At 42.3% G+C, this 22,373-nt stretch overlaps 1 protein-coding gene across 1 annotated transcript in view; it reads right to left on the reverse strand.

The window, feature by feature from the left end:
• LOC145350212 (low-density lipoprotein receptor-related protein 1-like) overlaps nucleotides 1-22,373 on the reverse strand; it is a 1,564,930-nt gene that overhangs the window by 367,299 nt on the left and 1,175,258 nt on the right. Inside the window, exons 36-41 of the mRNA XM_080199274.1 lie at nucleotides 18,219-18,353; nucleotides 18,000-18,129; nucleotides 8,972-9,098; nucleotides 8,632-8,783; nucleotides 8,250-8,374; nucleotides 3,740-4,111 (exon numbers count right to left, since the gene is read on the reverse strand). Of these exons, the coding sequence (XP_080055400.1) occupies nucleotides 3,740-4,111; nucleotides 8,250-8,374; nucleotides 8,632-8,783; nucleotides 8,972-9,098; nucleotides 18,000-18,129; nucleotides 18,219-18,353 (1,041 nt within the window). The remainder of the gene's footprint in view (nucleotides 1-3,739; nucleotides 4,112-8,249; nucleotides 8,375-8,631; nucleotides 8,784-8,971; nucleotides 9,099-17,999; nucleotides 18,130-18,218; nucleotides 18,354-22,373) is intronic.

Consider the following 22,373-nt stretch of genomic DNA (forward strand, 5'->3'; position numbering starts at 1 on the left):
GAAGAGCATCTCAGCCAGGGCCCTTGCCAGTGACGTCATCAAGGCGTGAGTCTGCTTTATGTGAATTTAAATATTTTTAAATGTTATTAACCCCCTCCCGGATATTGACATCCTCCCCCACAGTATATTGAAATCACGCCAATGTGATGTGACTTCAGCATGGTTTACAACAGGTTTTCACAGATGTGAACCTATTGTGGGGTCTCCTTGGGCCATAAATGTGAGTACAGCCTCTGGGGGAGAGGGACGTGGCCCAACAGGGGCTTGGCAATGCCCCCGACACTGCCCCTTTGCACAGGTTGGTAATGACGGCTGGCACCATGCCAATCACAGTAAAAAGTCTGACAACACCAGGTTTTAGTCCAACCTATTTATTTGATAATATTCTCACTAGCTTTCGAGGGGACAGCCTCTTCGTCAGGTGAATGGAGAACTCTCCATTCACCTGACGAAGAGGCTGTCCCCTCGAAAGCTAGTGAGAATATTATCAAATAAATAGGTTGGACTAAAACCTGGTGTTGTCAGACTTTTTACTGTGTTTACGCCAGTCCAACGCCGGCATACCCACATCATGCCAATCTGGCAGTGCTATTAGATGGCGGGCCCCACTGGTAGCCTAGGGTGGATTCATGCAGATGTGGTGGTGGATGGGGGTGAAACAAATGAGTTGGGGATGTCGGCGATGTCAGTGATTTCTGATGGGGGTGGGATGGGGTGGGTTAAAGAAGCACCGATTCTGATCAGGGACGGGGACAGCAGCCCCTCAGACATCTAAGCTGAGCTGGGGGTAAGGGGATCCTTTAAAAATGGTGTTTCAATCTCTGTGCAGCTAAATTTTGCTGGTGTGCTGAGGCCATGTCCCCCTGTATGACAGACAGCATGAATCACATCCTCTTGATTTTATTTTTGGCAGTATGTCCTAAGATCTGGAGGGAAAACTGATTGGTTTTCTTGCCGGAAACAACACTTTGCAATGTTTTGGTAAGAATTAGCCCACAGTACTGTCCAACCTTTCGAAAGGACGTATTCTCTGACATTTTAACCAGCTTGCAATTATGAAAATTACATCAATTGTTTAGTCATTTGCTGAGAAAAAAACATTGATCTTCTAATTAAATTCTCCAAATTCAACTTGCAAGCTGCTTACTGTAAGATTAATTTACAGTAGATAATAAATCTATGCCAACTGTCAGCATTCAGTAGTTTGATATTTTCCTTATTAATAGGTTCTTCCTATTAATCAACTTATTAAAGGTAATATCTAACTTGAACAGTCTTTCACTAAGTTTTAATATTTAAATAATTGAAGTAAATATTGACAATGGATGGTTTATTGATAATCCTCCGTAAAGTTGATTACCACATCTTTTTAATTGCCTGTTCTGGTATAAAGAGATCAAAAGATAATCTGAAAAAAATGGGACTTTGCACAGTGCACAAAATAATCTTTCTAAAACTATAATTCCACTGTGCGATAGAGACAAAATAATATGTTTACGATATGCCAAGGACATATATTTGGGATATAATAATAAGCAGTGATATTTCCGTGGACTATGATATCTTAGATTTATCGTTGTCAACATCTATTAACTTTGGCAGCACCAGGCAATGCTTTTAGTGTCAAATATATTTTCTTCGAAGCGCTTATGTTTGTTTTTAAAGCTTTGACAAATGCAAAAAGACAGAAATCAATAATCAGAACATTCCTCACACTGCATCATCCAGAAATCTGGGCTAACTAACTTTCTGTCAAAGGTGTCACGTAAATAAGATTGGGGAAAATCTTCAGCTTCATTCCACGCAGTAATTGGACAGAACAGATTACCCACCTTTGAAGTCAAAGGATGAAAATTTGGTGGATTATACAACAGACAGGAGATCCACTCTATCAGACAATCTCTTTTGTGGACACTTGACTCCACAGAATTAGACAAGCAAATCCACTTCAAAAAGATCCTTCTGTGTCTGCACTGAAATCTCATGTGATTTTACTTCAACCATAAATAAAATGTTTAAAAGCTAACAAATAAACTGGAAACAGCAGGCATTGCTTTTGCACTGTCAGTTTGTCCTTCAAAATACTCAGTTAGTCAGCAGAATCTCCTAGGAGCCTGATTCCAGGAGCAGCATGGTGGCACAGTGGTTAGCACTGCTGCCTCACAGCGCCAAGGACCCGAGTTCAATTCCAACCTTGATGATTGTCTGGAGTTTACGTGTTCTTGCTGCATCTGCATGTGTTTCCTCCGGTTTCCTCCCACAGTCCAAAGATGTGCAGCTTTGATTTGGTGCATTGGCCATGGTAAATGCACAAGGTTGCAGGAAGAGGCTGGGGCTTCAGCCTGATTAAGATGCTCTTTCGGAGGGTCGGCGAAGACTTGATGGGCCAAATGGCCTATTTCTCCACTGTAGGGATTCCATTCTATAGATTATTAAGGAGATCCTTGTATGTTCGTTTTCTTAGGTCTCTCAAATATTTTTACAGTTCCTCAACTTCAAAAATGCCTCAGCTGGCAAAAAAATAGTTGAACCAGACTATCCTAGCTTCCATTCATTGTTTCTGAAATTAGTTGATCTATGCAGGAAAAGGGCCAGGGATGTGAACATTACTTCGACTACACCATTTTGATGGCTAACTAGAAATTCTATTGCAAGCTCTGTGTGTAACTGTCTCTAGCGCTCAATAATTTGCCAACACAGAATCAGAGGCTAGCACAGCAAAGGAACAAGCCATATGGTCTTTCAAATCTGTGTTGGTTCTTATCCAAGTGTATTCTGACTCCCCTCTTTGTTCCCCACACCTGTAAGTACTTACCCTTTTCAGCTTATTTTTAAAATAATTGATGGAAATATATCGTATGGATCACTTACGAAGAATGCTTTGAGCCAAACACTGGAAAGTGACCAACATCTATCAAACAATATCCCAGCCAACAGTCACACCAATAGTCCACTGGATGAAGGGAGCAGAGGGGTGAAAACACATTTCAAGAAAACTGTACAGGGTTTAAGGTTGTTCGGTAAATAATATTACTTGAATAACATGACCTGCAAAACTCAGATTATACAAATACCCAACAGTAATCATCTTGAGAACAATATTTTTGATGAGTTCTGCATTTTACAACTATCAAATGTATTTACAGCCCTCTTAAGTTTGCAAGCAACATAATAGGCATTTGCCGTTGAATGTTACATTGACTTATGGTGCTGCAATAACGACTTTAACGATGATGCGTCACCATAGAACACTTCCTAAAGGAAGGAAGCACAACATTGTTGAATCATTCTCAGAATGTAGGCATCCCTGAGTTACCCAGACACAGTGGTGATGAACCTTCTTCTTGAGCTGCTGGTAACAATCGGCTAGGGCACTCCAGAAGTTAAGAGACAATCAGAGTGGTGTGGGACTGGGCTCCGATCGCGTTTGGATAGCAAATTTTCTGCATGTGCACTGATGAACCGAGTGAGGTTGTTAATCAACATCAAGCCGATTCATGCAATCACTTGTACCAATACTAGCTCATTTCTGATGTTTTAAAACTAAATTCAAATTCTCAAGTTAGCCAATGCCTAGATCAGATTCATAACATCTGCATGACCAAATTCCTGCATCAACTAGTAAAAGTGCACTGCACATTCCATGAATTTCCTATTTTGCTGACTGCATATTGTAGCCAAAGTAAAAACGAATTATAACAATGGGAATAGTATTCAATCATTTCAAGTGTGTACTTACTCTCCACGATTACTCTTCTGCCTGTCCAGTCATCGTTGATAAGCTGGATATTTCCAAAATGAACATCACTCATGAAAATCCGATTGGTTCTCCTTGCACTCCGCCGGTAATCAAAAGTCAAGGCTATGACATTTTTGAAGTATTCCGGTTTTTCATATGGTCTTATTGGAGGATTTAAGTTTGTTTCATCTGTGAGGTGGATGCTCTTCAATATTGTTCTTTCCGAATACACCAAGTACCCATCGTAATCGTGACAGCTGACTGAGTCCTCGGCAAGCATGCTGTACGAACATCCACAGGTTTTCTGACCCTTTCCACGGTATAAACAGAGCTGCTGGCATCCACCATTGTTCTTTGCACAAATATTGGTACCTGCCAAAATATGGATTTTGCATTGTTAGGGCATCAATATCAGATAATGAGCTTTGGCTGATAGAGTGCAGCCAGCGGATAAGCGGGTTGTGTGGGGGGATGGTGTGTGGGGGGAGCACTGGTTTGTCAGGGACGTGGTAATATCTGATGCATCCAAGTGTCTGACCAATTTGATTTTTTGCTCGATCATTTACTTTGCATTTCACCCATAGAAGGACAGACATAATAAATTGTTTCTAAACTGGATTGGATATGTGTAGCAGTATGGTTTTATTTTTATTCATTCGTGGAACACAGGCATCACTGGCTGGCCAGCATTTATTGCCCATCCCTAGTTGACCTTGAGAAGGTGATGATGAGCTGCCTTCTTGAATCGCAGTAATCCACATGCTGTGGATTGACCAATAATGCCGTTAGGGGGGGAATTCCAGGATCTTGACCCAGCCACTGAGAAGGAACGGTGATATATTTCCAAGTCAGGATGGTGACTGGCTTGGAGAGGAACTTGCAGGTGGTGGTGTTCCCATGTATCTGCCTAGATGGAAGTTGTTATGGATTTGGTAGGTGTGGTCTAAGGGTCTTTGGTGCAGCGCACCTTGTAGGTAGTACACATTGCTGCTACTGAGAGTAGGTGGTGGCGGGAATGGATGTTTGTGGATGTGGTGCCAATCAAACTTGAGTAGATAGGACGGATACTCAGAGGCTTTTTCCCAGGGAGAAGGGTTGACTACCAAAGGACATAGGTTTAAGGTGAGAGGGGGTATGTATAGTGAGACATGTGAGGAAAATTTTTCACACAGAGAGTGGTGGGTGCCTGGAACACACTGCCAGTGGAGGTGGTGGAAGCAGGCATGTTAACAACATTCAAGGTGCATCTTGATAGACACATGAACAAAGGGTTGGAAATGATGTATCAGCACAGGCTTGGAGGGCCAAAGGGCCTTGTCCTGTGCTGCATTGTTCTCTGTTCTTTGTTTCTTTTAAACATTTCTACAGCGTCTTAATTTCAATAAGATGTCCCAGTGTTTCTACTTTATGCTATAGTTTTGGACCTCCAACAGGTTAATCTCTATTCCTCTTTTGACTTACTGGATTTCAACAAAAATGACTTTAGCACCCGAGTATGTTAAGATTTTTAACATGCAGTTTTTTCTACAGTGCTAGGATTAATAAATGTAGGTATGCATAATGAAAAACTTTATTATGAGAATGTGGATAATAAGGTCTAAGAAAGTTATTTTTTGATCTCAACAGCTGACATAACCAAAAGCTGGATTTATCAGATCATGCAAAAGCACACAACTAGGATCTAACCCCAAATGGGTTTACAGCAGATAGGGACTAGGCAAGCATGAAACAATCTAGCTGGTATCAATTTCAGGACCAAGGTACTTTAACATGCAGACCTCATTTGAGGCAGCGTGATGGCATAGTGGTTAGCACTGCTGCCTCAGAGCTCCAGGGACCTGGGTTCAATTCCGGCCTCGGGTGACATGTGTTCTCCCCATGTCTGCTTGGGTTTCCTCCAGGTGCTCAGGTGTCCTCCCATAGTCCAACGATGAGCAGGTTAGGTTGATTGGACACAGTAATTTGCCCTTTAGTGTCAGGGGATTAGCAGGGTAAATACATGGGGTTACAGGGATAAGGCCTGGATGGGATTGTTGTCAGTGCAGGCTCAATGGCCTCTTTCTGCACTGTAGAGATTCTATGAATATTAAGCAGGCCAGGATGAGGGCAGGCAGTATATTCCAGCGGGGAAAGATTTGTGGTTCTTGACTGCGTCATCGACCAGATAGGAGGTGAGGAGGGGTTTTGGGAAGATCTCATAGGAGGGAACAGGGGAGGAGTTTGAAGCAATGGTGACTGTGGTGTGCCTGTGAGGCTCAATTAGACTCTCATAAGAAAGCCTGGTGGTCCTGTTCAATCTCCAGACCAGTAGCGGACTTTCGCTTGGAACTTGTATGTCTCTCTTGTGCGAAGAATGAATTGGATTCAATTTGAATTTAAATTGTTTTTTGGAGCAAGCGAGGAGATTGATTAAGGGCTTGCCCTGTCCACTCTGAGCATTGGCTTTGCAACTGTAAGAAAGGAATACATTAAAAAAAAACTGGCCTTTTTCCACTCTCAGTCTGGTGGCTGAAGGAAAGATTGCTGTCTGAGTCTCTTCAGCTGTGGTACACTGAGGGGCTGGAAAATGTATAGAATCTCTCAACGCGTGCTTGACATTGAATAAACTTTGTGACTATCAAGAGGATTGAAATGGCATTCAGGCAGCTCAGAGAGGAACATGCCACATGAAAGAATGCTGAATTCTTTTGCACTTTCTGCAATTTTTCAATTTGCCCCAGGCTATGTGCCGGACATGAAATGTATATTGTAAATATCAAGAGAATTCCGATTACACAGAGGCACCTCGAAATCGAGCACACTGTACAAAGACAAGTCAAATTTTATGACATTTTCTGTAATTTTCAAGTTAAAATGTTTGTAATGTAATTCTACAAATTCTATGAATATGCTATATTTTTGGGAAAAAGAAGCAGACGGGCACAGTGCCAAACATTGTGGCAGCACAGTTGTTAGCACTGCTGCCTCACAGCACCAGGGACCCGGGTTCAATTCCAGCCTCAGGTCACTATCTGTGTGGAGTTGACAAATTTTCCCCGTGCCTGCGTGGGTTTCAACTGGGTGCCCCGGTTTCCTCCCACACTCCAAAGATGTGCGAGCTTGGTTGGTTGGCCATGATAAATTGATCCCAGTGTTAGGGGATTAATAGGGTAAATATGTGGGGGTTGCGGGAATAGGGCCTGGGTGGGATTGTAGTCAGTGCAGACTCGATGGGCCCAATGGCTTCCTTCTGCACTGTAGTGATTCTGTGACTCTATGACCCATTTCAAACTGAAGTTCCCATTCTCAGGCCCCAGTTCAGTGGAATCGGGGTCCTATTGACCTAATGGAGACATTGATATTAATCAATTCACAATACTCTCACCAGTTTTAATGATGCCTCAACAGTCCGTAATCTTGTAGGATACAATTGGAAATGGTGGGAAAGTATCAAGTTACAAGTGGTAAATAACCTTCTCATTTTTAACAGAATACGTACTCAAACTCTGTTGAGCATTAGAAGTTAAAATTGGCCCATCTTTACCACTCGTGGTCCCAATGTTACAGCTAGTACCTTTATGGTAGACCTATTAAAGTTTCTAGGAACAGCTTTCCATCTTGGCACCCTCTTCCAGAAGCAATAACTTGTCATGCTTTCACCTGACATGTCTTAGGAATAGACTGCTGACCTGAACCTGTCCGTACTGGGGTGTACGATGTCTGACTAGTGTCCATATGCAGAAATGGTAGGGAGGTAATCAGTTTTACAGTACCTATCATGTTATGACATCTTATTGTCTGCCTTCATCCCCCTTATGTACCTTAGCAATGCTCTGTATTCCAATGTGCTCTATCACTGGACTGCCCATAATAAAACAGATATGGAGTATACACCATTATAATAATCATAATTGTAGTCACCATTTTTCTTTAAGGTAAAATAGCTCAATATTTTTACAGTCATTTATATTACACTATGTCTTCATTAATTCCCCTTTCCCCTTCCGTCGACGCTTTGCCCTCTCATACTCAGCTTGTATCTCCAGCTGGGACTATCTGACAGTTGCCCATAACTCGGGTAACAATGGTAAACCATTCATCAACTTCAGAAATTCAACCTTCTTTAATTGCTAGCAGGTAAATATACATCTTTTCCAAAGAAAATGTGTTTTTAGCAAACTGAACTGTCAGCCTGATTGAGATGCAGTAATACTCATTTCACAGACTGGGTGAATTGAAGTGTTAGCCACATGAAAAGACTGAGTTCATCCTTGACACATTATTTACACTTGAAAGATTATCCAGACATCTTTTGCAGGTCATTTAACTGCATTGTAACACTAGAAGAACATATTGTCTGAGAAAATTCCTCAAAGAATGTCATATATTTGTCCAATGTAACATTTGTTTTGTAAATGTTGACAAACAGTTACAAAATTCACTAAAATTAGATAACTATTCATTCAGTCACAGAACTGCAAGCAATTCTCAATTTAATGTGCCTCCCATACAGAAAAAAAAATGAAGAGACCTTTTTCTCTGGCCCGGTTGAAAATCTTCACACCCTTCAGGTTCACACCAAGATGTGTTCTCACGGTGATAGCATCTGTAGCATTGTTCTTGTATCCACGTTTGATGGATCCGTTGGCATGTGCCCTGTCAAAAGGGCAAACGGTTAATTAACAGATTAATTTAATTAATGACTTACCACAGAAAAGAGGCACACAACACATCCTCGGTTTGACACTGACGCGGTTCAAATTCCAATATTAGAAATGGTTCACCCCTGGAAATGAAGTCCATTTGAGCTTCTTATTGTGACCTTGTTCAGAAAGAGCTAATCCTACACGGATAGGAAATCAGGCAGCGCAAGAACATTTTAAATCCTGAACACTTATGGGAAAATAAATTACCTGTCAGACCAGAAGATGTAAACCCCAAAGACAGCAACTGAAAACATATCCATGTTGTTGCCTGACAGCACAATCTCTCGGTTTTCTCCGGTTTCAAGGTCAACTCTTTCTATCTTGTCCGTACGAGCATCACACCAATATAATTTATTTTCCTGTGGATCAATCGTGCAGTAAATATCGGCAGACTTTTTACGGGTGGTCTAAGCATTTTATTTATCTTTTAAACACAGAGCTCTAAAGGAAGATAAAGAATTGCTAAAATGTTATTGATAAAGAATTGCTAAAATGTAATTGCAGGAAAATGTTGCCGATATTCTTTGGAGCAAACATGGTAGCAAACCTCATAGTCAATTGATATTCCATTTGGCCATGCGATGCTGGAGCTCACAAGGACAATTTGTTCTGATCCATCCAACCGCGCTCTGCCAATGCAAGGCTTCCGTCCCCATTCTGCCCAGAACATGAACCTATGTGAAAAGATAGGCAATAAAACATAGATTTTAGTAGAAAATTTCTAATTTTTATATCTATGATTATGGACCATTGCCAAGCAAAAAACAAACATGTCTTATGCACTAATGTAGCATTTTTCCTCACACTGTACCATCTCACAGACCATGGCTACATAATAAGAAGTCTCACAACACCAGGTTAAAGTCCAACAGGTTTATCTAGAATCACGAGTTTTCAGAGCGCTGCTCCTTCCTCAGGTTCACCCCAGTCCAACGCCAGCATCTCCACATCATGGCTACATAATACTGCTGGAGTTATGCTAAAGGCATTGGGTGAAGAATGCAAATGCTTTTTTTAAAATGATATATAGCTTTTAATTATAAAGATTTACATTATTAATGCTAGTGTACAACTGTAACGCTGCAAGTCTTTGAGGCTGTATGTAATCACCATGCTGGAAATGCAATAAACAAAACCTAAATTTCTAGTTAATGGCCAGGAGATACAAACTCACATTTAATTTAGAGGGAACACAATTTAGTTCAATAGAAAGAAAGCTGCAATATCTTTTCCATTAATTGCCCTCTTAAAAGCCGTAATGTCCCACTGTGGACAGCCTGGACAGTGCCACCTTTGCCGCTAGTATAATAACAGGGGGAGGGAGGGGGAAGGGGCAGGTGGGTAGACATTGTGAAGATCATCCGCTGGATTTAACAAGCCTCTCTCCCCCATCAACATGGGAGCACTAAATCCAACTCTGCCTTTATTTCGTAAAATAATAATTTGGATTATTTAGCATTAATTTACATTTAATGAAAATTAACCTTGCAATACATTAAGAAATCCAGAAGATGGTGCTCATTTAGCAGCTGTTCCCAAACGGGGGCTCTCTACACAGTCAAAATTATGGTTGCCAATGGAGTGATTAACCCTCTCCCAGCTCATTGTACTCGGGTTATATTGCTCCTAGAGTGTTTTGACAAGTTCAACATTGTATTGCTAAATACAATCAAAATGATCTTTTTTATTCGGGAAAAGAAAGTGTTCCATAGCTGAGATGCACATATGATATTTCCTGTTGAAATTATTGTGCAATAGCAACTCTGGAAAATTAACTGGGCTTTATACCTTAAATGTTCAGTTTATCATACCTTTAAACTGCTGCTTGGAGGGAAGTAATATTTTAGAGGGACAACTTTCAATTTGAAATATTCTTTCTCTTGGAGAAGTAACAAAGAATGACTTCTCCTTGATGGAGAAAGGGCAACACATTTGTGTTCTTCTATGTCATATATTACGTAGTCTTGGTCAGGTTGGAGCAGGCTCTCTTTTGGATCCCTACAAACTATTTTACCATTTATAGAACTTCCTCCTAAAAAGATGTGTGGGTTAGGTCGATTGGCCATACTAAATTGCCGCTTAGTGTCAGGGGACTAGCTCGGGGTTATGGGGATAGGGCCAGTGTATTATTGTGGTCAGTGCAGACTCAATGGGCCAAATTGCACTGCACTGGAGGATTAAATCATGGTCCATGATTTAAGCAATGGCAGCCATGGAATATCTGTGACCAGATAAACTTTAAAAGTATGCTATTGATGGAGTCACCCCTCAAAGTTTTATTAATTGCAGCTGTAGTGTCGTTAAATGCAAGAAGGACAAATAGTTACCTGGTATGCAATGAGAGGAAAGAAGGGACTTAATATTTGTAAAGTCTCCCAATAGCCTTGATGAGGCCACACCTGGAATGTTGAGTGCAGCTTTGATCTCCTTATCTGAGGAAGGATGGGGGGAATTCAATGAAGACGTGTCGGGCATGGCAAGACTGACATAAAAGGGGAAATTGAATCGCTTAGGATTATATTCATTGGAGTTTAGAAAAATGGGGTGGAATGGTGCAGGGAATCTCATAGAAATCTCTAAAATTCTAATAGGATTAGACCGGCAGGAAGGATATTCCTGATGGTGAGGACGTCCAGATCCAGGGTCACAATCTAAGGATACGTGGTAAATTTTTTAGGACTGATATGAGGAGAAATTTCTTCACTCAGGGAGTGCTAACCCAGAGGAATTCTCTACCCAAAATGTTATTTTTCAGGAAAAAAAATAGGACGGGCCTAATGTCCTGGGTTTGTTGTTGGGGTTTGTTTGGCAGTGTATGTTTTACCACGTATCCTTTGTGTGTGTGTGTGTGTGTGTGTGTGTGTGTGTGTGTGTGTGTGTGTGTGTGTGTGTGTGTGTGTGTGTGTGTGTGTGTGTGTGTATGTGTGTGTGTGTGTGTGTGTGTGTGTGTGTGAGGTGTGGAGGGGTGTGGTGGTGGGAGGGAGGAGAGCGCAATCAGTCAAAGTAACAAAATGTGGGGTCTAAAGGGCAGGGTCAGTACTGAACAAATGTGTGTTCATTTCAGGGTGTTAGATGGCAGAGTCCTTACAGGGCTTTGAGTCCATTTATAGTAAGATAGTCAGGTCAGGCCTTGGGAAGACATTAATGGAGTTTGGATTGGGAATCGGGCCTTGGAGAGAATTCCAACGAGATGAGGTGGAGTCATATAGTAGGGGAATCCAAAGTTTGGTGGGGGGAGTTCCATGGCGATATGGGAATGGGGCACATGAGAGGAACCCCAAATGTTCCAGGTCTTTTTTCCACAATAAAGAAAATGTCTTTAACTGCCCAGCCACCAACAGTAGGTGCCAATCATGAGGCCTGCCAGCACAATTAATTCTTTAACTAAACTAGTCGCAACAAACAACAATGATGCACACATCAATGTAAATCAATGTAAAATCAATGTAATGTGAAATATTTATAAGTTAAGTTTCGTATTGAATACATTAGGCCAAAATCCTCCATCCTTGTTTGCAGCTGTGGTTTCCGGTGCCACTGAAAGTGAACGGAGTTTTGCCTGGAATGGCAAATTTTCCATTCTTGCTCACAATGGATCCCGCCACAGATGAAATCGGAGAATCCTGCCCACTCATGCCACATTCGAGCCCTCAAACTCTTACGTTAATGGAAATGGAGTTGGGCAGGCAAGTCTTGGTGGAAGACACAGGACACCCCCCTGTTCAATCAGGAGTTTTATTTTGTACAGACTACCTGTACCTGCAGCGCTGTCAGCTGATGGTGGGTTTCACCATTGAAAAACATTCCCAATATGGGGTCACATGCATCTTTTGGATGGCAGCACACACTTCTGGTCTGCCCCTGGGAACAGCACACTATTGACAAAGTCTGCTCCCAACAACTCATGATTTCAGGTGACAGGAAGTGCACTGCCATTAATGGATGCACTGACTATTATTTTCAAAATTCCCCTAGGTTCTAAAATGGTCCTAGTGAAGAGGAAAAACAGGGAATGATGGGTCAGTTAGCATGAACTAGGTCACAAGATGATCACAGTTGACGTGATTTTTCTAAAGGTTAATCATGTTTGACAAAGTTATTAGTTTATTTTTGAGGATCTAACCAGTAGCGTAGATAACGGAAAGCAAATTTATTTAGATATATCATGGAGATGGGAGTAATATGGGAATGTGGATGGAGGAACATGGCTGGAAACAGAGAACAGGGATAGGCTGGACATTTTCACATTGAGAGGTTGTAGCTTGTGCATGGATCAGAGTTAGGCCTCAGCCATTTAGACAATGGGACCTCGGGCAATGCATCCAAGTTTGCTAAAGATACAAAGTTAATGGAGCTAGAAGCAGTGAGGAGGACGCAAAGGCACTGCAGAGAGAAATAGAGAGGTTGAGTATGTTGACACTTGGGTAGCAGATCCATGTGCCTTTGGTAATAGGAATTGAAAGGCAAAATATTTTTAAAAGGCATGAAGCTTCTAATTTTGAATATTGAGAGAGACTTGAGTGCTTGTACAAGGAATACAGAAAGTTAGCATGCAGGTGCAGCAAGTACCTCAGGGAGGCAAATGGCACCTTAGTCTCTACTGCAAGGTGATTGCAATAAGTAAGTCTTGCTCCAATTGTACAAGGCTTTTTTTGAGACCACACCTGGAGTACCGAGGGCAGTTCTAGTGTACATATCCAAGGGTGTATACACACTTGGCCCAGCAAAGTGAACAAAGAACAAAGAGCAACACAGCACAGGAAACAGGCCCTTCGGCCCAATGAGCCTGCACCGCCATTTCAACATTGTGAGTCTCCTTTTCCACCTATGAACATTGTCTACGCTTATGGCACTCCACATTGGAATCCAGATTGAGGGGAGACTAATTTAGGGACAATTTGTTACACCAATCAGCCTGAGAGCACATCTTTGGGGTGTGGGAGGAAACGGAGCACCTGGAGAAAACCCACACAAACACGGGGAGAATGCGCAAACTCCCACAGACACTGGCCCAAATCCATGTGTCTGCACAGCAAACAGTGATAGTCACTGAGCTGTCGTGTTGCCCAGCATCTGGTCCAGTTTAAGCGTACACTAACAACGGGAAGCACTAGGCTACTCTCGAAACATCCAAGAGCAGCCCTCACACGACCCATCGTGTGTGTGCCCCTTGTTGGACAAGGCGGACAAGGTTCACTAAATTGGTTCTTGGGAAGGGAGCAATATCATTTGATGAAAGGATGATGTTTATAAGAATGAGAGCTGATCTCATTGAAACGTACAAGGCCTTAAATGATCTTAAAGGGGAACTGACAACACAGAGCAGAATAAGGGGTCAATCATTTGCGATTGAGGTGAAGAGAGCTTTTTCCAGTCAAGGAGAGATGCAAATAATTGAAACTTTCTACCCCAGGACATTGTGGCTACTCTACCAATGAGGATATTCCACGTTGAGTTATACCAATTTTTGATCCCTCAGCAAATCAAGGGATATTGGGGTCAAGCCGTAAAGTAGATTGAGGCTGAATGATGGAGCAAGCTCAAGGTGCCAGGTATTATGAACTTGGCACATTTAGGTTAAAAGGAAGGTGGGATCATGGGAGATCTAAAGGCAGCTGGGTATGGGGGAAATCTAGGGTAGGGGAGAGTTAAGATGTGACCTGGAGGAACACATGTCTTGGTTCACAAGGAAACATTAAAGTACATTCAATAATTAAATTGGTCAGTATCTCTGCTTTCCAACTTGATGGTGTCAGCAAATTTGAATCATAGAATCATTAAATCCTGTAGTACAGAAGGAGGTCACTCGGCCCATCGAGTCTGCACCAACCACAATCTCCACCAGGCCCCATCCCCACAACCCTACACACCTACACATTCTGGTCCCCTGACACGAAGGGGCAATTTAGCATGGTCAACTCACCTAACCCATGCATTTTTGGACCGTGAGAGGAAACTGGAGCACCCAGAGGAAATCCACGCAGGCCCGGGGAGAACGTGCAGACTCCACAGAGGCAGTGACCCAAGCGAGGAATCAAACCTGGGTCCCTGGCACTGTGAGGCAGTAGTGCTAACCACTGTGCATCATTGATTGCTGAATTTGGCTGCACTTAGGCTATGTTTATGTCATCCGAGTCTGATTTGTGAAAGGACCTAAGCATTGGCGGTGTCATGGTTGCTTGTAGTTTAAAATCACCCTCTACCAGCCTCGGGAGGGAAGCAATCTAATGGAAAAGACCCCCTCATAATTTTAATTGCACCTTTTGCCTGGTTTCTGCATGGCAAATGGCATTAGCAATTCATTTCTTGATGTCATTAACGCTTAGTCTGAAATTTTCAGCAGAGGAGGAAGGATGCAAAGGATTAAATTTTCAAACAAGGCTGGAGTCAGGTTTGGAGGTGGGCAGGCCCGCAGTTTTGCGCTGCTGGTCATTATATCAATGTAGTGTCATGATCCTGACTGCAAGGCATTGTCAGAGAGGCCAGGTTGGTCACCCAAGTTGTGGGTAGCCCATGTACAGTAAAATAAGCAAATTATAGTGCCTATTAAGGTCTCAGTCTCTCGCCAACTGAGGTTTCCAACCAATATGTGAGAAGCCCATATTGGGTTGGAACACATACAGGTTAAAATTTTGGACATGATGGCACAATACCTAGCACTGCTGCCTCACCACACCAGGTACCCAGGTTCAATTCCAGCTTGTGTTCAGCTTGCTTGTTCTCCCTGTGTCTGCTTGTGTTCCCTCTGAGTGTTCCGGTTTCTTCCCTAATGCCAAAGATATGTGGGTTAGATTGATTGGCCATGCTGAATTGTCCCTTAGTGTGTGGTGGGTTAGCAGGGTGAATATGTGGGATTATGGGAAGAGACCCTGGGTAGGATTGTTGTCAGTGCAGGTTCAATGGGACGAATGGCCTTTTTATGCACTGTAAGGATTCTGCTATGATTCTAAATTGGGAAAATGGGGAGAGCACGCCCCTGAATCCTTGAGGTAACTACCTGAAAAAGCAGTCAGACCACAGCCACAGCCACTGGCTGTCCTGTGGAGGGACTGCCCCTCCATGATCACGACATTGTTACGCCTCTGTTTAAAAAAGGTAGCAGACAAAAGGCAGGGAATTATAGGCCAGTTAGTTTAACGTCTGTAGTTGGAAAAATGCTAGAATCCGTCATCAAAGAAGAAATAGCGAGGCACCTAGAAAAGAATGGTTTGATCGAGCAGACGCAGCACGGATTCGTTACGGGGAAGTTGTGTTTAACGAATTTATTGGATTTCTATGAGGATGTGACTAGTGTGGTAGACAGGGGGAAACTGGTGGATGTGGTGTTTTTAGATTTCCAAAAGGCATTTGATAAAGTGCCTCACAAAAGGTTGATGCAGAAGGTTAGGGTGCATGGAGTTGGGGGTAAGGTGTTAGTGTGGATAGAGGATTGGCTGTCTAATAGGAAGCAGAAAGTTGCAATCAATGGGTGCTATTCTGGTTGGCAGTTGGTGACTAGTGGAGTGCCGCAGGGATCGGTGCTGGGGCCTCAACTGTTTACCATTTACATAGATGATCTGGAGGAGGGGGCTGAGTGTAGGGTGACGAAATTTGCTGATGACACAAAGATGAGTGGAAAAGCAAATTGCGTGGAGAGTGTGGAAAGTCTGCAGAGATCTGGATAGGCTGAGCGAGTGGGCGAGGACTGGCAGGTGGAGTATAATGTTAGCAAGTGTGAGGTTATCCACTTTGGTAGAAATAATAGGAGGAGGGATTATTATTTAAAAGGCGAAAAGCTGCAGCATGCTACGGTGCAGAGGGACCTGGCTGTCCCTGTGCACGAATCGCAAAAACCCAGTCTGCAGGTGCAGCAGGTGATCAAGGAGGCAAATGGAATGTTGGCCTTTATAGCGAGGGGGATAGAATATAAAAGTAGGGAGGCCTTGCTGCAACCGTACAGGGTACTGGTGAGGCCGCAGCTGGAATACTGTGTGCAGTTTTGGTCACCGCATTTGTGGAAGGATATATTGGCCTTGGAAGGAGTGCAGAGAAGGTTCACTAGGCTGATACCGGAGATGAGGGGGTTGGACTATGAAGAGAGATTAAATAGACTGGGTCTGTACTCGTTGGAGTTTAGAAGGCTGAGGGGGGATCTTATAGAGATGTATATGATAATGAAGGGGATAGATAGGGTAGAGGTAGAGAGATTCTTCCCGCTTAGAAAGTATAGCAGGACTAGAGGGCACAGCCTCAAGTGGGGGGGGGCTGCAGTTTAGATCGGAGTTGAGGGGGAATTTCTTCACTCAAAGGGTGGTGAATCTCTAGAATCCTCTGCCTGTTGAAGTGGTGGAGGCTACCTCGCTGGATATATTTAAGTCATGGGTAGATAGGTTTCTGATAGACAGGGGAATTAAGGGTTATGGGGAGAAAGCGGGAAAGTGGAACTGATCCACTTCAGATCAGCCATGATCTTATTGAATGGCGGGGCAGGCTCGAAGGGCTAGATGGCCTACTCCTGCTCCTATTTCTTATGTTCTTATTGGCACCCATCTTAAAAACAAATAAAAACATCCTATCTGAACTTCTTCCCCTCCACTTTCAGATCGGCAGCTCCCAGTTGGCCAGTGCGGCCACTGATCTGTGAGTGCTGGAGGGCCTCCCACAATCCCTGATTGAAACTGTTTCCTGGCTGTGAATTGGCCATTCCATTAAAAATAGTGATGGGAATACATCCTGATCCAGAACATCATGGGATCCAATCCAAAATGAAAATTCATTCCAGAGAAAGATTGGGAAGGGGGTGGAAGAAAAGTCGAAAACAGTACAACATGGAAATGAACATTTTCATTTGTGCTTTTAAAATGATACCCTTAAGAGGGCGGTACGGTGGCACAATGCCATGGACCTGGGTTTGATTACCAGCTTGCGTCACTGCCAGTGCAGAGCTTGTACTTTCTTCCCGTGCGTCTGTGTTGGTTTCCTCCGAATGATTCGGTTTCCTCCCTCAGTCCAAAAGACTTGCTGGTTTGGTGCGTTGGCCATGCTAAATTCTCCCTCAGTGTACCTGAACAGGCGTCAGAGTGTTGTTGACCAGGGGATTTTTCACAGTAACTGAGTTGCAGTGTTAATGTAAGCCTACTTGTGACATTAATAAATAAACCAAACTAAATTCCTTTTTAGAAATGATTTAAATTGTGCATCAAGATTTATGAGGAAAATAGCACTCAAATTGTGCAGAGGCAAAAAAAAATTCAAAATTGTAAAATGGCACTCATGCATCAATAAAGCCTTCTGTTTCAATTTTTTACACACCTCTTAATATTTTCCAAACCATTAAGAAAAAGACTGTTTCTGTAGCTGTCTGACATTTGGATCGATCCATTACATCATCAAAGCACCTCCTATTCCTAAAGCTTAACTCAGAAGCTTCCAGTTGCGAACTTAGAAGAGGCAGAATGAAAAATTGAGGCTGACATTGCTTAGCTGAAGGGAAGACATGGATGTGAAAATACTTCAGTTGATCAAAATGAAAAAAAAAGAAAGCCAAATACGGCCATCAAGATCTTTTCTTTCATTTAAGACAAAAGCTGGTTTACCCTTTTTCTGGATGGACGGCAATTGCACGTGGCTGATCAAGTCCTTGGGATATGACCACATAACGAAAGGAGCCATTAAACCTTGCAACTTCTATTATGTTGAAGCCATAATCTGACCAGTATATATTACCTGAAAAAGATGTAGAAGAGATTAAATGTTAATGTTCCATCAACCTACAACATTAGTAGGTAATTGAAAAATGGGCAGAAATCTCATACCAGCGATCCAATCAACTGCTATGCCTTCAACCCGTCCAAGGCCATTTGTAATAATATCATCCCTCCAGGTCTGGTCTCGTTTAGCTCTGCTAATCGTACTCCTTCCCATGTCTGTCCAATAGATGGTATCGTTCGCTGCAAATAAAATTTGATAATTGAAATTTCAAAAGGTCACTAATTTTCCAGGATGTTTTACCAATCAAATCACAACAAGAAGGTTTAATCTTCCAATGAACATTTTTTTCTCGCGTTCTTCCTCAGTTTCACATCATTTTCTTCTCCCGCCTGGAAGGTATGTTGCCTAGATCAAATCACGTTCTTCATGCGGGAGTCCACACATAAAAGTGGGATCAACCTACTTTGACAGCACAGTCAAACTTCATTACGTCTTTGTCCAAACTATACATCCATACATACGGACACACTTCAACAGGGCTCAATGGGATAATGATCCAGAGCAAACACCATGTTAGGATTTTCAACTTTGATCTAAAGGTTGACAAGGCCATGGTCAGGAGATTTGAACCAGTTTTAATTTATGCCTTATTTGAATTTTATCAATGGACTGGCTATTGGAGCTAAAACGATGCCATTTTCAGAGGATAAAATTTGAGACAATTTATGTATGGATTCAGCCAATAATTAGGACAGTTGGGGGTAGGGTGGTGGATATGAATGGGCCAAAGTCCCATCTGTGTGTGAATTTGAATGACTGCTCCTCTTGTCTACGCAGAAGTTTTCATACAGAATTGACTTTTCCTGAGCAACAGCCAAGTGGTAAGGACAGCTTCAGGTAAAAAAAAAGTTCCCTAACAGCACTGCTCGCCTGTGTGAAGGAGCAGGAATGCTTCATGGAATCGTAGAATCCCTACAGTGCAGAAGGAGGCCATTCGGCCTATCGAATCTGTACCGACCACAATCCCATCCAGGCCCTAATCCCATAACTCTCATTTACTCTGCTTATCTGGGATGAATTTAGCATGGCCAATTAACCTAACCTGCATATCCTTGGACTATGGGAGTAAACCAGAATACCCGGAGGTAACCCATGTAGACATGGAGAGAAAATGCAATCTCCACACAGACAGTAACCTGAGGCCGGAATTGAATCTGAGGCAGCAGTGCTAACCACTGTACCATCGTGTCACTTCTTCTAGATTACCAAGCCATTTATCCCTTTATCCTGAACATTGTGCACTGTATCCAGAGATCCGCCTGGTATAGCAGATCGGAACGCACATCACAGTATCATGGATTGGGTGCTGCTCCTCTGGACCCTTCCCCCAGGTTCTGGGATTGGACCGTCTTCCCTTTTCTCACACTAACTCAATACTTGGCTCCTAACTTCAGTCACCCCTCTGCTCCCCTCAGCCCATACCCATCCCAAATCCATCCACCTCAGGAATGATCCCCATTCTGTCAATCATGCTGTTTCCATCTGGTAGTAAAGGATACGCGTTGTGCAGTCTGGCTCAACTGAAACTCCAACCCGCAAGCCACTTACAAAATCTGCCCCTGTCAACATCATGGCCATTAATTTCTGACCTAAGCCACACAATCCATGATAATAATAATAATTTCCTTAAACAACCACGAGTGAATGAAATGAAAGGCTAGGATTGTGTGGCTTCCAGTGCCATCGTTCTGTGAGAAGTTTGGCATCCTGTGTACACAGTTAAATATGGAAATCCAGTGTTGCTTTTACTGACTCTTTGTTCCTTAATAGGATGTGATGTTGAAGTCCTGGCAGATGGGAATCAATTGAATGAGTAATCTCTACTTTATTTGCACCATAATCCCGTTGTAACAAGTCTTGTTGAATAAGATGTAATTTAACTTTTTCCAAACTAAGTCATAATTATTATTGAACAACATTATTGGCACCAAAAAAAAATCCATTTATGGATAGTCAATTTCTCAATTTCATGAAAAGATTCCAAATTTGTAATTCACAAAATAAATTTTAACGTCGCCCATTTATGCTTTCTAGAAGTGTCATACATTCACATACAAGGATTCATTCTCTGCCAACAAAAGCAATATGTTCAAACTTTGCACCTCTTATGTATTTCCTGGGTGTTCATAATCCCTTGTCGCTTTCTCCATGACAATCTCTCAGCTTCTCACTGTTGACTTACCAAACAATCACAACTCTTTTTTGCCTTCTACGATCTAAATTGTTGTGATCGTTTGAAATTTGGCATTCACGCATTTGTCCTGATGTGTGTAAGATGAAAAGCCTCTATAATGTCTCTCTTTTCAGCATTATTCCTGTTCTGTACTACCTGTTTTAACTGTTTAAATTTTCTTTTAAAATTACAGTTCCTTTATGATATTTCAGTTTCTACTTGAATACCATGTGTGTGTCCCAATCTTTATTTTGCTTCCTGTAAAATTAATTTTAACAAGTGAATAATATCTTTAATTGGATGTTAGTATGGCTATTAGCACACTCAAGATTGTTCAACAAGTGTTGCTCAATACAGGATCACACATAACAGCATTTTGGATTTTGCGAGCCACGGTTGAGTATAGTGTACACTCTGTGTATTATGAGCATATTCCGAGTGGGGATAAATTTCAGTACTCTGTGGCTTCTGTATTCAAATCACTGACCCCCAGTCTTTGGCCTCATATGCACATTCTGCAATTGGCTTCGATTCATTGTCAATGAGTAGAAGTTGGCAGTGTCAGTTTATAAACCACAGAATTAACCTCTACGGTGGAAAAGGTAGATTTTTTTTATGCAGAAGTAGCCAACTAATAACTCCAAAACTGACGTGAATCTGTTTCCCCATGGAGCAATGGTCAAACAATTACTTTCACATATGTATATAGCACGAGTCATTATGGCAGCTGGTTTCCTTTCATTTGCAGTCATAGTGGGGATTTGTTTTGCCTTCAATCACAGCATTGAGGCTTACTAGACAGATGTACAATTTGCAGAAGCAGCCCGGTAGTGCTATCTTCAACACACACACTAATTTGCAGAAATTCCACTTTGGAGCAGGTCCTTGCTAAATTACCACTTTAGTGATCCTGTTCAAATCAATGTCCTCGAAAGTCAGAGGGGTATAACATCTAAAAAGCTGAGGTATTTTCATAATCCTTGCTGGCAGGAAACAATATTTTATGTGCAGCATCTCTCTTTATGTTACTGAGTCTCCTGTGCCATTGTTTACAGTCAGTTAAAGGATATGTTATTATAATATCGATTCATTGAGACCACAAGAGCAACTATCCCCTATTGTTTTCAGGAAAAGACAGAAATGCCAATCGATCACAACAGGGCTTGATTCCTCATCCCCCATCAACAGAATCTGTCACCCCACCACCTTTGTTTTGCACTTCACAATGTCTCTCCTTCTGTTCCAGCCAACAGATTGAGTCCCCAGATGTGTCTTGTCCTACCCTCTCAGCCTCTCTACACAATCTGTCTTTTTGTTTCTCAGCCCCATTATCCTACTGAAGGAAATAAACAATGCCTGGAGTTTGCTAATCAGAGATAGACTCCTGTTCATCAAGGTATTGCCAGTTGCCTGAAGAATAAAAGTACTCAAGCTGAAGCCGGATGAGGAATTCAAATTTCTGTGGTCGCTATGGGAATGTTATTGTTTACATCATAGAACATAAAAGCATAGAACAGTAAGCACAGTACAGGCCCTTCGGCCCTCAATGTTGTGCTGAGCTATGTCCGAACCCCAAGATCAAGCTATTCTACTCCCCATCATTCTGGTGTGCTCCATGTACCTATCCAATAACTGCTTAAAAGTTCCTAAAGTGTCTGACTCCACCATCACAGCAGGCAGTGCACTCCACACTCCAACCACTCTCTGAGTGAAGAATCTACCTCAGATATCCTTCCTATATCTCCCACTATGAACCTTAAAGATATGCATCGTCCTTGTTAAAGTGAGCATAGAGAGTGTGAATAGTGAATCATTTTGTTTTAATGTTGATTTGTGGGACAGGGGCATCACTGGCTGACCAGCGTTTATTGCCCATCCCTAATTACATTTAGAGGGCTATTGAGAGTCAACACATTGCTGTGGCTCTGGAGCCACATACAGGCCTGTCCAAGGAAGGATATCAGGTTACCTTCCCGAAAAGATATTAGTGAACCAGATGAGTTTTTCCAACAATCGACAATGGTTT

Source organism: Carcharhinus amblyrhynchos, chromosome 11 (genome assembly GCF_965287045.1).
Source record: "Carcharhinus amblyrhynchos chromosome 11, sCarAmb.v2.hapA, whole genome shotgun sequence".
NCBI lineage: Eukaryota > Metazoa > Chordata > Chondrichthyes > Carcharhiniformes > Carcharhinidae > Carcharhinus > Carcharhinus amblyrhynchos.